At 35.7% G+C, this 15,994-nt stretch overlaps 1 protein-coding gene across 1 annotated transcript in view; it reads right to left on the bottom strand.

Moving 5' to 3' along the window:
* Nucleotides 1-15,994, bottom strand: part of LOC117786932 (serine-rich adhesin for platelets) — a 132,280-nt gene that overhangs the window by 63,482 nt on the left and 52,804 nt on the right. The window contains exons 3-4 of the mRNA XM_034625357.1: nucleotides 7,159-8,824; nucleotides 886-1,304 (exon numbers count right to left, since the gene is read on the bottom strand). Of these exons, the coding sequence (XP_034481248.1) occupies nucleotides 886-1,304; nucleotides 7,159-8,824 (2,085 nt within the window). The remainder of the gene's footprint in view (nucleotides 1-885; nucleotides 1,305-7,158; nucleotides 8,825-15,994) is intronic.

The following is a 15,994-nucleotide window of genomic DNA, read 5'->3' on the forward strand; positions in this document are numbered from 1 at the left end:
CACTATTTAAAGAAACAGCAGCTTATAGACAGATTACGATTTAAGCAAATAAAAGTTAGATAACTATCTTAAGTTATTTTAAGGGATGGTAGGATGACTAAAAATATTTTTCAATATTAAAAATTTATTGAAAAGCTGCATTTTGTGTACTGAAAGCAGACAAATGACTTAAAAATAAGAGAATACTAACTCGAAAGTTTAATTGAAATGATTGCGAAATGCCAAATGAAGAGATCATGTTATATAACTTGAGATGGAAGGAGGTAGGGAATTGATGCTTAAAATTTTAAAGCTTAAAATATATAATCTAGGAATAGAAAATTCTGAGGATCAGATGATATATTTTTTTAAAGGCAAAGAATTGGGAATCAGTGTTGACATTCGATTAAAAGCTATTGAAAGTATTAAAGACGATAAACTTAAAGAAAGGCAATTAATAAAAAATTTACTATTAATATATATATAAAAGCTAATTTAAAATTTATGAAACTTACAAAGGCAAAATATAATTAATAAGTGTTTTTTAAGGAAAAACTGAAGCTCATCTGGAAGCTAATGCATTTCTTAAAACATTTGTTGTTGACGAAACAAAGCTGCGTCTATAGACCCTTAAAAAGATAGCAGTTAGCAGGAAAAAGGAAAGCTAGGGAAAACTTGTTTGAGGAAATTACAAAGTTATGGCAGTTTAAGGACAACAAATGCAACAAGAGAGGATGAAACTTGGAATAAACAGAGACGAGGACAATACAAAAAGCAAAAAGCACTTGTAAAGCGACGACAGACAACAAAAGACTTTGCACAGATACAGTTACATACACAGATACAACACACAGACACAAAGGCAGCTTCTTGAGGGCAGAGTGAAGGGGGGAAGAGACAACTCACCTGAGTTGACGGCTGCGGGGCGAATGATAACGTTGGACGTTGCGTTTGTCTGAGACGTTTTAGGAACTTCAACTTCTTGTTGTTGCTGTGGATGCTGCTGTGGATGTTGCTGCTGTGGATGTTGCTGCTGTTGCAATTGTGTGAAGTCTGTTGCCGGTGTGGCATGTGTCATCACAGTTGTGGCAGCCGTTTCATAAGCGGAGCTATTCCCATTTGTTGATGATTGTGGATCTCCAGCGCCACTGCTGCCAGTTGCTCCCAATTGTTGTTGTTGTTGTTGTTGCTGTTGTCGACGTGTTGGCGATGGTGAACTGTAGGATGAGTCGCTGTGATAGCCAGCTGTTTGCGGTGGCGGTGGCGGTGATGAGTGTCCACCCGCACTTTGACGGCTGGCGGAGCGCGGTGTGCGAGTTATGAATCTGCAGGGGGAGAAATGAAGAGAAAAAGGTAAATAAATATCTAAAGAATTTGAAATTAAATTAATTTTATTTTTAGCAAGATTGCAAACTGATACTGAAACACTTTAATATTTTATTATTTATTGTTAAAAAATTATCGGTGTGAAAAAAGAATATTTACATAAATTTCGTACTATTTTTATATTGTATCGGTTTTTAGGAATACGATAAAACAAATATTAAACTATATATTATATTTAATTCAACTTAAGTTAGATTCCTTAAGGAATTATCAAATTAACTTTTTAATATTATTACTTTTAAAAATTAAGAAAAAATTAAAGCATTTGAGAAAATAAATTTATATTGATTGTGTTTTTATATTTTTTGCACAGTTTTTTTTTTTTGATATTTTGTATTTTTTGAAACGAACCGATATCTTGTTCTATTGTTAACTCCGAAACTTCTCTAAAATTCTGGAGTTTTGCAGTATTGATTTTCCGGCAATTTACATTTACGCGCAAAATGTATCTGTCAGATAGCCAGCTGAGTTATCGCAACACACACACACTCATATACACTGAAAACAGTTTGTGAATATTATTTTTTTTCGGGTTTCCGCTAGATGCGGCGTTGCTGCCTCGACGCCTTCAAACACGCTCAACAACTGCCGACGGGCAGACTGAAAGTAATGCTGGTAACCCAAGCTCGACGATCGACCCGGCAACAACAACAACAACAATAACAACAACTGTTGCAGCAACAACAACAACAAACAAGCAAAGCAAGCAGCAAGCGAAGCTAATAACAAGAGGTTTTTGTTATTTTTTTTGGGTTTTTGCCGCCGCTTGTTTGTGTATCTTGCAGATACACATACTCACACACACACACACACTTGCTCCCATACTCATAGAGAGCTACAACAACAAATTGACTCAAATAACCAAAAAAAAAGAAAAAAAATCACTCAAAGAGCGAAAATTCGCACATATGTTTTGTGCCAGGTAAAGAGATAGAGATACTTTTGTGCTCGTATCTGTCAGATACAGACACAATTCGTGCTGTTACTCTTGTTGTTGTTATTGTTGTTGTTGCCACTCTTATCTGCAACACATCAAGAACAAAGCGCAACAAGTTTGTTTTATTGTTGCAACTAGTTGTTGCTGTTGTTGCCGCTGTTATTGTTGTTGCAGTTGCCGCGCATGCGCAGGTAGCCCAAATGTATCTCAATGTCGTTTGGTTTTGGCCTGTCTCGTTGTCTGTCATGTAAATGATATCCATTGGGGGCAGACACACAGAAAGAGACACAGACTCTCTGTTCAATTTGTTTCCTCTTCTGCAGCTGTTGAATGCAGTTCACAGTTTACAGTTGTTCATTCAGACAGTCTGTCAGTCGATCAGTCGTCAGTCAGTCTGTCTGTCCGTCTGTCTGTCTGTCCGTCTGTCCATACGTCAGGTAGTCCACTGGCGTCTGCAGACATTTAAATGTCGCGTCGTCTGTTTACTTTATGACGCGACTTTATAATAATTTTTTTTTTTTCGTTTTTGCCCTTGTAAAGGCATCGGGCATGATAATTTGATCATGAAGTGGGTAATTCACAAAATCTGACAGACAGCACAAGAAGTTAAGAGTTGGAATTTTGTTTTTGTATTCTCCGATGTGACAGCAGCTACAGCATACAAAACACTTTGATAAAGGCTTGAACACTTAAAATGGAAATACAGAAGAGAAACTCAAGAAACTGGAGAAAACTTACAATTATTGTATTGTAACTAGAAAACGTAACGATTTAATTTTATATAATAAAAATTACTTGTTGATGTTTGTAGTAAAAATAAAATTTTATGATATGAGTCGAAAATAAAAATGTATACTTCATGTTACCCCATCCAAAGAATAAATTAGTAGCTGGGATTTCTCATTCATCCGGCTATTTTAATCTGAACTGACACACCTCGTTTATCTATCAAGTATTTAGATTTGAAACTACTGAGGATATCTCTATTATTTATACTCATAACTACTTAGGGAAGGGTATGAAAATTATAGAGTAAAAACAAGATACACATCATTCTAGTCTAGACTATCAAAATTAATAACTGGTCGAAAATTGATAGTCTTTCCAGATATCATTAATCATTAATAGATACGAGAACTAAATATAATTTAAAAGACTTTTCGGAGTAGTAATAATTTCCGGTTTCTTGAATACTTCTAACCCAGTACAAAGACTTTCGGCTTATATAAGCTGTAACCAAATCTATGCCTGTCTCTTCATTTTAATTAAATGCTCTTAAGATGTTTATCGAATTAACCTCGAGCCCAGCTCAAGAAAAGAACAGACAAAATCTACATGCTTGCCAAGGTATCATTACAATTTCAAGGGTATTTCGTATATCGAATACGGATCATCATTAACGTCTCGTTGACTTCACAAGACATCTGTCAAAATGGGAAATTCCATTAAAACTCGAGGAGACTAAAACTATTCGAATTGACAGCCAGCTGTTTTGGGTGGATTTGGAAAAAAGAACTTTCCAACTTGTTGGCCAAGTCAAGGAAAAGCTTTTTGGGGGGACATCAAATCAAAAGAAATAAGTGAAAAAGAAAAAGAAGAAAGGAAAAGTGATGTACAGACCGCAACCGGTTGGGTTCGCTTCGGTTGCAGCTGCCACGAAAGCGAAATCAGGACTTTGTGGAAGAAAACCGCCAGACGACGAGACGCGATCTGGGCCAGGCCGACGAAGCGGCTCAATGATGTCGACGGTCTCGACTTGGCCATAAAATTAATAGTCTAGAGTAGACGGTTAGCTGATGCTACAACACAGCAGGTGTCTGGGGCGGGAACTCAGATTTAAAATAAAAAAATACGGGGAGAGGGAGGGGAAGCGTTGACATCGGAACGGGCTTCAATAAATACCAAACTTAATTGAACGCATTCAAATTTTCGTTGCTCTTCGGAACAAATTCTACGTTGAATGCATTTTTTTTTTTTTTTACACAATTTTCTACTCTTTTCTCATTTCTTTTTCATTTTTGTTGTTGTCGTTGCCGTTGTCGCTTTTATGAAGCATTTTTGTAGCGAAAGCCGAAAGCAAAAGGCCTATGGAAAACTTGTCGCGCAGTTTTCGGGTTTTCAGTTTCAGTTTTTAGTTTTCAGTTTTCGGGTGTACAACAGGTGCTTTCTATAGAGTTGCAGGTTCCGGGGTTGGGTTGGGGGTCAACGTCAGCGTCAATGTGCCATTCGTTTTGATATATCTCATTATAATTGATGGAAACGTCGAATTGCCAACAAGAAAACCAAAATAAAAAACGAATGAAAAATAATAATAAAGAAGAAAACAATGGACAAAGACAAACATAACAGCGCATTAATACCAACAAATTTAACAATAAACAGATTTGGTTTGTTAACAACAACGATTTGGTTTGGGGGCCCGGCTTAAAGCCAAATTGTGTAACAATCTTAATAAAGATTTGTGAAGAGAGCTAAAACAACAACAATGACAACAACAGCAACATTGTATGCAATTTGTTTCGTTTGTTGCTTTGGTAGCAGGATTTGGAGAAAAGACTTCCAACTCGATAAGATGGGAGAGTCTAACTTTTGGCTTTTTAGCGTTGATATCTCACTTAATGTTTAAACTTTTTAGGCTGAAGAGACTCAAAGAAATGACAACAATTAATAACAATTAATTATCTATTTAAATAGTTTCACTTTCATACGTTAATCTGCTTGTAATGTAGACACGTAATATCATTAGTCATGTTTATGCGTTGGCTATTTAAGATATTTAACTGAGTTTTAAGTTGTAGTCGATGAGAAGTAGTTGAAAGTTTCAATTGGCAAGAAAACTGACAAAACATTGAACTCTCATAACTTTGTCAAAACTCAACCAACTTTTATGCAGAATGTAATTTTGATCATGATTTGGCCTCCAAATTGATTCTGCATTTAAATTTTCTTTACATGGGAAGTTTGATAATTTTCGACTATAAGCCGTCCATCATCCATAATTTGTATACCAACCCCTTAACATTTTTTCAAAAACTTTGAACTCTCGTAACTTTGTCAAAACTCAACCGATTTTCATGCGAAATGTCATTTTAAACATGATTCGACATCCAAATTGATTCTGCATCATAATTTTGTTCATTTAGAAAATTTGATATTTTTCGACTATAAGCCGTCTATCATCCATAATTTGTATACCAACCCCTTGACATTTTATCAAAAACTTTAAACTCTCGTAACTTTGTCAAAACTCAACCGATTTTCATGCGGAATGTCATTTTGATCATTATTTGGCCTCTAAATTGATTCTGCATCATAATATTGTTCATTTAAAAAATTTGATATTTTTCGACTATAAGCAGTATATTATCCATAATTTGCATACCAACCCCTTGACATTTTATCAAAAACTTTGAACTCTCATAACTTTCTCAAAACTCGACCGATTTCCATCCGGAATGTCATTTTGATCATTATTTGGCCTCCAAATTGATTCTGCATCATAATTTTGTATACCAACCCCTTAACATTTTTTCAAAAACTTTGAACTCTCGTAACTTTGTCAAAACTCAACCGATTTTCATGCGGAATGTCATTTTAAACATGATTCGACATCCAAATTGATTCTGCATCATAATTTTGTTCATTTAGAAAATTTGATATTTTTCGACTATAAGCCGTCCATCATCCATAATTTGTATACCAACCCCTTGACATTTTATCAAAAACTTTAAACTCTCGTAACTTTGTCAAAACATCATAATATTGTTCATTTAAAAAATTTGATATTTTTCGACTATATCCATAATTTGTATACCAACCCTTTAACATTTTTTCAAAAACTTTGAACTCTCGTAACTTTGTCAAAACTCAACCGATTTTCATGCGGAATGTCATTTTAAACATGATTCGACATCCAAATTGATTCTGCATCATAATTTTGTTCATTTAGAAAATTTGATATTTTTCGACTATAAGCCGTCCATCATCCATAATTTGTATACCAACCCCTTGACATTTTATCAAAAACTTTAAACTCTCGTAACTTTGTCAAAACTCAACCGATTTTCATGCGGAATGTCATTTTAAACATGATTCGACATCCAAATTGATTCTGCATCATAATTTTGTTCATTTAGAAAATTTGATATTTTTCGACTATAAGCCGTCCATCATCCATAATTTGTATACCAACCCCTTGACATTTTATCAAAAACTTTAAACTCTCGTAACTTTGTCAAAACTCAACCGATTTTCATGCGGAATGTCATTTTAAACATGATTCGGCCTCTTAATTGATTCTGCATTTAAATTTTCTTTACTTGGAAAATTTGATAATTTTCGACTTTAAGCCGTCCTTGACTTGTATACCAACCCATCAACATTTTTTCAAAAACTTTGAAATCTTATAACGTAAAAATAAACTTTATTAGTTTTTCATGTATTCCCTGCGCATAAGCCTAGAAAATTCAGTAAGCCAATTAAATGGAAAATAACCGCAAAATCCTTGAGCATACACGTACTCATTTTTACGCTTAATTGGAGACCAAATGTATTGCCAATCAAATACCAATACTCATGTATAAATATTAGGCTATAATTGGACTGTGAAGGGGGGTGTTTACTGTGGAGCCACGTGACTCTACCTGTAATCATGACAACCACGCCAACTAATGGCCAACGAAAACAACAACAAAACAGGGCAAAAAAGAAATGCTAATTATGCGCGTAATTGTGACCAAAGAGGCAGAGATACAGATACGAAAATATAAATTCAGATACAGATACACACGTGCATATCATAGAATAGATACATATAAGTGGGTGGTTGGGTGGTTCAGTGGTTGAATGTCACTTACCTGCGCGCATTTGTCGCCTGGTGTTGATGATGATTATGATGATAATTAGATTGCGACTGGGCCTGATGATCATTAAGAGCTTCTACTGGTTGATGATCAAATGTGGGAGACACTTCATGATGATGTGGATGATGTTCAAGCTCATAATTATAGTGATGATGATGACCATTAGCACCGTTTAAAAGCTGCGCTGATTTTTCGTTTGTGGAGCTCAACTCCTGTTGCCAACGCGCCAAAGTATCGATGACTTCTCCCTGATCAAAAACACGCCCTTGCAACTCCTGCGATTCCTCGTCCTTACTCTTGACCAGACAACACTTAAGCTCCGGCAATGACAACTTTGGTGGCTCCACATACAGATGCTCTGTATTCACAGGCATCATTTCACTGCGACTCTGTGAGTCGGACTTCTTGGCCAAGGGCTCAAGGCTTTTGGCCAAGCGAGCATGTGACTCTGTCGAATGCGTTGGACAATTAGTTTGTGATGGAGCAGATTGTGGCTCTGCCTGTGTTTGTGTCTGTATCTGTGTCTGCTGCTTGAGGTAGTCTGTAGGTGGCAGCGAGTTGGACTTGCCAGGACTCAGATTGGTTACCTTTTGACTAGAGTGCAAGGCATAGGGAGAATCATTGTCCTCATCACTTGAGCCATTATCATTCAATCTCTGAATGCGTTTCTGTTTACTCAGCTGCTGAGATCGCTGATTTGGCTTATCCAGCGGCTCCGTTAATTGCTGCTTGGCACCGCTCATTGAGGCTCTGTGGTATTGGTGGTGCAATGGCCAAAAGGTCGCCAGCGTGTTGCTTTTTTGTTGTTGTTGTTGTTGTTGAGGATCTAATTGAGGTTGTTGCTCGGATTGCTGTTGTGTTTGCTGCTCGTCGTTGCTGCTGTTGCTGTCGTTGTGACTGCTTGAAGTTGTGGTGTCTCCAACGTCGAGACCCTTCTCCTTGCATATTATGTCATACAAGGCGCTGATCGGACGCGACTCGCTGCGCACGCGTACCGCCCGCTTGGAGCGCTGCTGAAAACGCTGACGACTGCTGCGACCGCCGCCGGCGCTGCTGCTGTTGGTGGCGCCACCAACAGCAATAGGTAATGAGGCAACAACTACGGTGCTAGCTGTTTCAACTACGGGTGATTTACTACTACTACTGGGAGAATTGCAGTTGTTGTTGTTGTTGTTGTTCTTGGACTTCTCTTCACCTTTTATGGGGCCGACAGATGGTGGCAAGGATTTGGCGCAACGTTCCTTGCTGCTTCGCTGGCGTCTTGTATTGTGTTTGTTGCTGTTGTCCGTTGCTGCAACAGTGTCGCCAAGTCGAAAAAACGATGAACGTTGTCCGGCAATTGGCGGGGGTGCAACAGTTGCTGTGCTGCTTTTTGGGAAACAACGTTGCTCCACCAATTGTGTACTCGGTGTGCTATAGACACTCTGATAATTCTCATTCAATGCACCAACATCGGATGCATTGGGCGTATGAATGCGTAGCTGTAGATCCGTATAATATGCAGGTGTTGTATGATGATGAAAATGCGGATGTTGTCCACGATACGAAACTTTAGCCGACTCAGAGCCAACAGATTCGTCAGATGGTTGTTTTTGTTGCTGGCAGCTAGTTTTGGCAGTGGCAGATGCTGTGGATAAGTCACTTGAGGCCGCAATGGTTTCTGTAAAGCGAAAAGAAATTACATTTTATTAAAATTACAGCTCAAAGTAAATGTAAATGTAATATAAAATAATCTTCATTTAGCTAAAATGCATTTTATAAATGGGGAACACACACAGTGAGTATGTTTTTCCCTCCTCCTTCTTTGCTTTGCCTTTTACCCAGTTGAGGTTAAGCAAATCTTGGCAGCAATTAAATTGCACCTGAGCACTTGTATTAATATCGCACAGCGTCCCCAGAGCAACCGTGTCAAGGTGAGGTGAGGGTTGCACACTTTTTATAGCCCACATGTACAAATCTTATATATCATTTAAATATATATATATATTTATAATGTTCATTGCATCTCTTTTAGAATTTCTTTTACTCTCTGCACGTTTATTTAAGCCCCATTCTATTAGCCATGGCAAAGGCGATTAGTTATGATCTATCTACAAAAGCATTAAACGCATTTTCTCTGCTTTATAATTAGGCAAATAATTACGCTAATTAAGCAGCGAAAATTAGCAGGTGCAATCTGTGATACTAGATCTAAAAGTAATGGTATAGAAATTGCAAATAAAGCAGAAATAAGAAGTTCTTGTTTCTCTCTACATTTCACTTGATTCCAGACCAGACAAACCATAGTTAGCTGTGTTTAGCTTACACACAATTGATATTTAAAAGGTTAAAGTTCATTACCATTCCATACATTGAAATATTAATCCTTATTCTTAAATGTCATATAAACAAAGCGATAAAATCTGCAAACTTTACTGAATACGATAACATATAAAGGACATTTTAATAATATCATTTTATTGCTCTTTTTCAACTGAGTTCCATAGTAAAATGTGTTTGGCATTTATGCAATTCAAATGGGAAAAGTTTAAAAGTTCATTTGTATTCTCTAACAGACAATGGTGTTCACATTCCTTGCAATCAATCTAACTATAGTAAATGCATTTGTTGCACATGCCACATGACATTTGCAATTCCTATCGGGGCAGGAGAGCACGTGCTCAACCCACATTTGTTCCATTGCAATTCCATTGCCAATCTGTTGCCAATTGTTAATGCACTTTGACTTCACACAGTGACAGTTGTGCACACATCATGATTAAGCAAAACTGATGCAGTTTTTATTGAAAACAATTAATTCACTTGTACAGAGCAAACTCATTAGAACGAACACAATCTGAAACACTTAAAAAAAAACCGAATCCAATTGCCAAAAGTAAATACAATCAATTAAACATAAGACCACTAAAAAGCAAAGCCACAATAAAATAAGCAGACAGCCCTCGAATTGTTTAATTGTAGTGGGCGTTGAAGACTAGCTGTGGGCGTGGCATGTAGCAAGACTGGCGCTTGGCAACGCTTTTTAATGTTTTAATTGTACAATTTTTTTTTTTTTTTTTGGTTTCTGTTTTTTAAGCTGTCTGCGATGGGTTATTGTGTGGGAAGTACCAAAGGGAGAGGGAAAGAGAGACAAACCCTTTAAAGCGTTGATTGGAATTAATCAAGGGAGGAGTGAGGAAGGGGGGGACTATATAGTATATACACATGCGTGTCTGTTGTTTATAAAATTGAAACTATGACAAATGCTCGCCCACATTTGCCAACTTGTTTCTCTGTCTCAATAGACACCCCCTCAATTTATCGGTTGTCCCCCCTTTCGCTCCTCCATTGTTGCCTGTCTTTCAGGCGTAATTGAATTAAAATCTGTCTGCAGTGGTTATACCCTGCGTTGAAAGCGAGAAAGGTTAAACCAGCTGTAAAGCAATTTTTGTTTTAAAATTATGCTTAAATTAATAACAATAACCATAAGTGAAGTAAATTAAAAAATAAAATAAAATCTTTCTTGATTTTAAATTTTATTAGAATTTATATTATTCTTAAAAATGTTAATAAGATAGTTACAAATAAAATTTACATAAATATATGAATTTTTTCTTTAACAAAGGAATTGCTTGACATACTGTATGTATTTATTTTATTTATTTATGCTGACATATATTACTTTTACAGAGTATCTCCTAGTCGTGCTTTAACTTTTAATTTGGTTATTGAATTCTTCATTTACTCGCTGATATGTAAGTGGCCCAATCGCGTAATTTGATTACTCGGTAGTCTCACTCTCCACAAACAGCCGGCTCCCTTGTCTATCTCTTTCACTATCTTGCTCTCACTCTCTCCCTCTATCTTTATAATTAGTGCGCTTGTCATGCTGCAAAATGCAATTCAATCGATTTCAGTCATAAAAGTGCAACTAAACTTTTGCGCTTGATAAGATATCCGAGGGCTTCTCCAACTGTTTAAATATTTTAACTTTGTTCACTGCTGTCGTAATTTTAAGTGCAAATATCTAGAGAATAAGATACAACGCAAGTCATGGGGTACAACTTTGTATTTGTGTGTTAATTGTTTTCAACATTTCTCATCATAAATTATATCTTATAATACTCAAGTTCGCTGAGTTGTTGCATTTGTTGACCATTTGCCAGTCAAGATACAAAATATACCCACGTTTTTCATATTTGTGTGTAAATTCATGAAATTCTTTTATTTTGCCAATCTGTTCGTCTGCTATTGTTTAAACAGAATCTAATTTGATTGCCAGTGAAATAGAATTTCTTGGCATAATGTTTACGTTTCAAGTTGAATTTAAATGTAACAAGTGTCTGGCAATGAGTCAACAGATAAGAACAATAGATAAGAACGTGCTAATGTTAATTCAATTAAATTCTATACTTAATCTTAATCTTTTATGATTTAATTTATTAGTCATAAAACGAATTCTACAACAATTTATACGACATATTAAAAATGTTGAAGAATTTCCACATTTATTCGATTATACAAAGTTGTTGACTTGGTATAGGGAGAATTCCCTCCCCCACACACACTCAATCAAATGATGAATAGCCAACACTGTGTATTCTACATTCCCCCCCTTGAGCCATCACATTTTCCGACAGCTTTAATACAGTGAAAAAAGAAAAATAATTGAAAATAAATATTTGTTCAGCGTAAATTTTTAAAAGAAAATGCGTCGCCATTTTAGCCGGGCAAACCTTTAATCAAAGCGAGTAATAACGAGCCTGCTCGACAAAGAGATACCCGGCTCTTTGCTCAAAATAACCCACAGAGTAAGTGTGACAGCAAAAGTCTTTATAAAAATTGTAAAAATTTATTCATAAATTTATAACACCTCTTAGTGCCTATTTTGGCTACAGGGTGTAGCTACAAAACTGCAGTTAAAGCTGACATTAAAGATGAGCGATATAAATTTTTGATTTTTACCACACAGATAAAATGTAGAAAATTGAATTGAAATGCATTTACGCAATTGCTAAATTTGTAAAAATTTATACAAAATTTGTTAAAATTTATTGTATAAACCGCCCGAAAAGCAGGCAAATTGCCAGCACGCGGAATTCTCCAACGTATTTTGCATGCCAAAAACTGAACCGAACCAAAAGAGACGAGATAAAAGCATTAACTTGGGGTATGCTGCATAATTGATACCCTTTATAAAAAAATCAACTAAATGATAAAGCGAAAAGTTGTTTATAAAAGCTAAAACAAAAAGTTACTTTAGAAAATCAAATAAATTCTTTTAATTCTTTTGGAATAGATAGACCCCATTTAGTGCTGGCAAAGGGTATACAAATATATATACTAATAAATAAACTAAGCCACACGAAATGCATTTGCAGCATTTCTTGGCAGTTTGCCTTTTGGGTTTATTAAACAAACGATTTTCTTCTTGTGTTGCATGTGAATGACTTGTTGCTGTTGTTGTTGCTGTTGTTGTGCGGAAAAGTCGACTAACTAATTATTATTGGCAGGAAAAACTGAGAGTTGACTTCGCGTAACTAAACCGCTTATACTAACAACAACAGCAACAACAACTGTTGCACTACAAATCGTCTGTGCAACATTTTTGTGGCTTCAACTGCGTATTACCAAACGCTTGCTGTTGTTGTTGCTGCTGCTGTGTGTGGCAAGCTGATTGATCGATTGCTTTGCTTTGGCCACGGGTTGCATAATTAATATGGAAAGTGGAGAGAAACAGCAACAGAAGCTGAAACTGAAACTTGAAGGCAGCGCACTGCTTAAACTTGCCACATGTGGCTGCCTCGCACTCGTATCAAATTGTCAAGGCAGAGAGAAAACTTGCCTCGCACATTTTCTGGCACAGCAAAAAAAGTTGAATCAATATTAAAGAAAAAAAAAAAATAAATAGCGACAACAAAAAAAGAACTGCATTTGCAATTGTTGTTGTTGTTGTTGTTGTTGTTGCAATCGACATTGCCGTCTCGGTTTTGTCGTTGTTTACAGTTGCAGTCTTATTTTTAAACGCAAGGGCAAACTGCCCACATCGACGTCAAGTGGCAGACAAACCAAACTGTGCCTCCAACGTTCTCTGCCCCTGCCCCCTGTCCCCTCTACCCCGACCCCTATCTCTTAGTCTGCCTCTAAAAATAACATTTCGAGTTTTTTATGCCGCCTGCCAATGCAATGAACAAATTTAATTATCAACAGCAACAGTAACAACAACAGGAACCGCACTGAGTAGGCCATCATCATTATGATCATCATCATAATCATCATCATCGACATCCACATCGATCTCAACTTCCACCGATTCAACTTGGTCTATAGAATGGCAACCTCTTGAGAACTGGGACTCTTCTCTTCGTGTTCTTATTGCTCTTGGTTCTTAAGTGCACCACCAAATTGTGAAATTGTGGTTGCCACAGTGGCAATAAAAATCATTTAAGAGCTGCCAAGTTATTGTTGATCTATGTGTGGGTTCCTTTCTTATTTTTTTTTTTTTTTTTTGTGCTTTAAATTGCATTGAAGTTAGGATTATTAAAGTTAAAGTTATCAAATGAAAAGCATTGAAAATAAGAAAGCTACAAAAATAATCGAAATTTAAAGAATTGAAAAAAGGGGAGTTTAAAGAAAAATTTAAATGATCAATGAGCTAGATTTTAATGATTAAAATAGACTTACAGATAGGAAGATTAAATGAGGATTTAATAGCTGAAAGAATAAATCAGTTATGAATTTTTTTTAATGAGAAATAGTTTAAAATATGAAAAACTTGACTAATTAACACGTTGTAAATAAACTTAAGTAGGGAAAATAACAAAAGATAATTCTATATTGCCAGATAATATTTATCATTGTTTTTACTAAGCACTCTTAATTACAAGTTGCTAAATATTTATTTAACACTTGCAAATATAGCTAATGTCGATTTTATCTAATATTAAGAAAAATTAATGACTTCCCTTTTCATTAACTTAGCAATGATAAATGAGCTAATCATCGTTAATAAGTCTCCCGATGATATACAAAGTTCAATGTCAGAATTAACTATCGTTTAGAATATTGGAATTTATGGTCTCTACTTTAATATATGTAAAAAAAAAAGAGTCTGAGTTTGTTATTTAACAAATGGTCTCTGATTGAAACAACTTTATAAGCCAATGGAGAAACTTGTGTTGGGTTGATTGTTTGGTCGTTTTAGGGTCTTTAGCACTTAAGCCCTTAACAACAAAATAAAACGGTCATACATCAAGGCTTATACACTTGGAAAAACAACAACATGAAATATCTAAAAACAATCAAATTCGAATAAAGGCAAACCCACAGAACTAACAACAACAACAACAACAGCTGACAAATGATATCCCAAAATGCCGGCATCGGGTTAAATTTTGCCCCTTTTTTTATCACCGGCTAAAAAACAAATGAAATAAAAAACAATGAATTGGGTAACGTGGGGATAGGGGACCTAAAAACAATAACAACAACAATTTGTTGTTGAACAAAAGCAATACAAATCATTAACAGTTATTAAACAATAACAAGACAAAGAATTTATATAGGAAATTGTTGAAATAGTTTGGACTGAACCGTGGACGACGCCAGAGTCTAAAAATACAATATGAATTGGTCGAATCAACTGCAAGAGTGGGTCACAAATTAAAAATACCCTATAAAAATATGTAAAAAAAGTATTTCTACAAAAATAATAATATAATTGATCATAATCGTCGACAAAGAGAACAATATTAATTTTAAGCATATTTATAAAAAAAGAATTCTAGAAATAAATGTGTGTTAATACCCTGTAATATGCAGTAAACCAATTGTCCCTATAAATGTGACTCACATAAGATGGAAGAGTAAATAAAATAAAATAAACACATGTTTAGAAGAATAATACGTCAAGTAAATCGAAACCACTTTGGTAATTGCCTAAAATATACATTTTTTGGGTTTACAAGAAAGTTTCGCATTTGATATCAACAATCAAAACGTGTTCAATTGAACAGTAATAATATTAACATTCAATCAATCATATTAAAACAAAGAATCATAAACACAGATTGAAAGAATATCAAAGTATCTTTATAGTATATGTATGGTAATATCAGATTACAGGGTGTAACACAATATACTTATGATTAGGGCTGTTGCAACCGATTCCCTTGAAAACAATATACACCTGAACACCTGTTCATACAGACGTTGCAAATTGAAATCTTATCAGAGTGGTAGCACTATCAAAGAACTATATTTTCTAGATATAGATATCGGATATTTGGATAGATACTAACTGCGATAGCGTGGCATATCCATGTTGCCGCTACTTTTGCTCGACTGCAGTTGAAAGTGTCGCTGGCTGGACACATGATGGGGACTATCCAGATTGAGGACACCCTCGCGTATAAGGCACTCCTTGATGGCCAACATATTGTACACACACTAGCACACACACACACACACACTGCACTACAAAACACTGACTAAAATTGGCCACAACTTGCGGGTATTTCTTTTATTTTCTTAATTTTGCTTTTTTTTTTTAATTTAGAAAGTAAGACACACACGCGTCAAGTGTTTTTATATATAAACATGAATATATATAAATCTTTTTTTTTTCTCAGCTGTATCTTTCGGATCTGTGCTGTTGCTGCTTCTTCTTCTTTGTAGGATTTTGCAACGAACTGACTTGGAAGGAGGCTGGGGCTGCACTTGAGGCGAAAAATAGAAAAGCGCTTTTCACTCGCGTCAACTTTACAAGACACTCGACGAGCGACCAACGTGTGCCTCCAATGTTGTCGTTGTCGTTGTCGCTGTGGTTGTTGTTATTCTCGTTGTTGTTGCC

This window comes from Drosophila innubila (assembly GCF_004354385.1).
Source record: "Drosophila innubila isolate TH190305 chromosome 3L unlocalized genomic scaffold, UK_Dinn_1.0 0_D_3L, whole genome shotgun sequence".
NCBI classification, from domain to species: Eukaryota; Metazoa; Arthropoda; class Insecta; order Diptera; family Drosophilidae; genus Drosophila; species Drosophila innubila.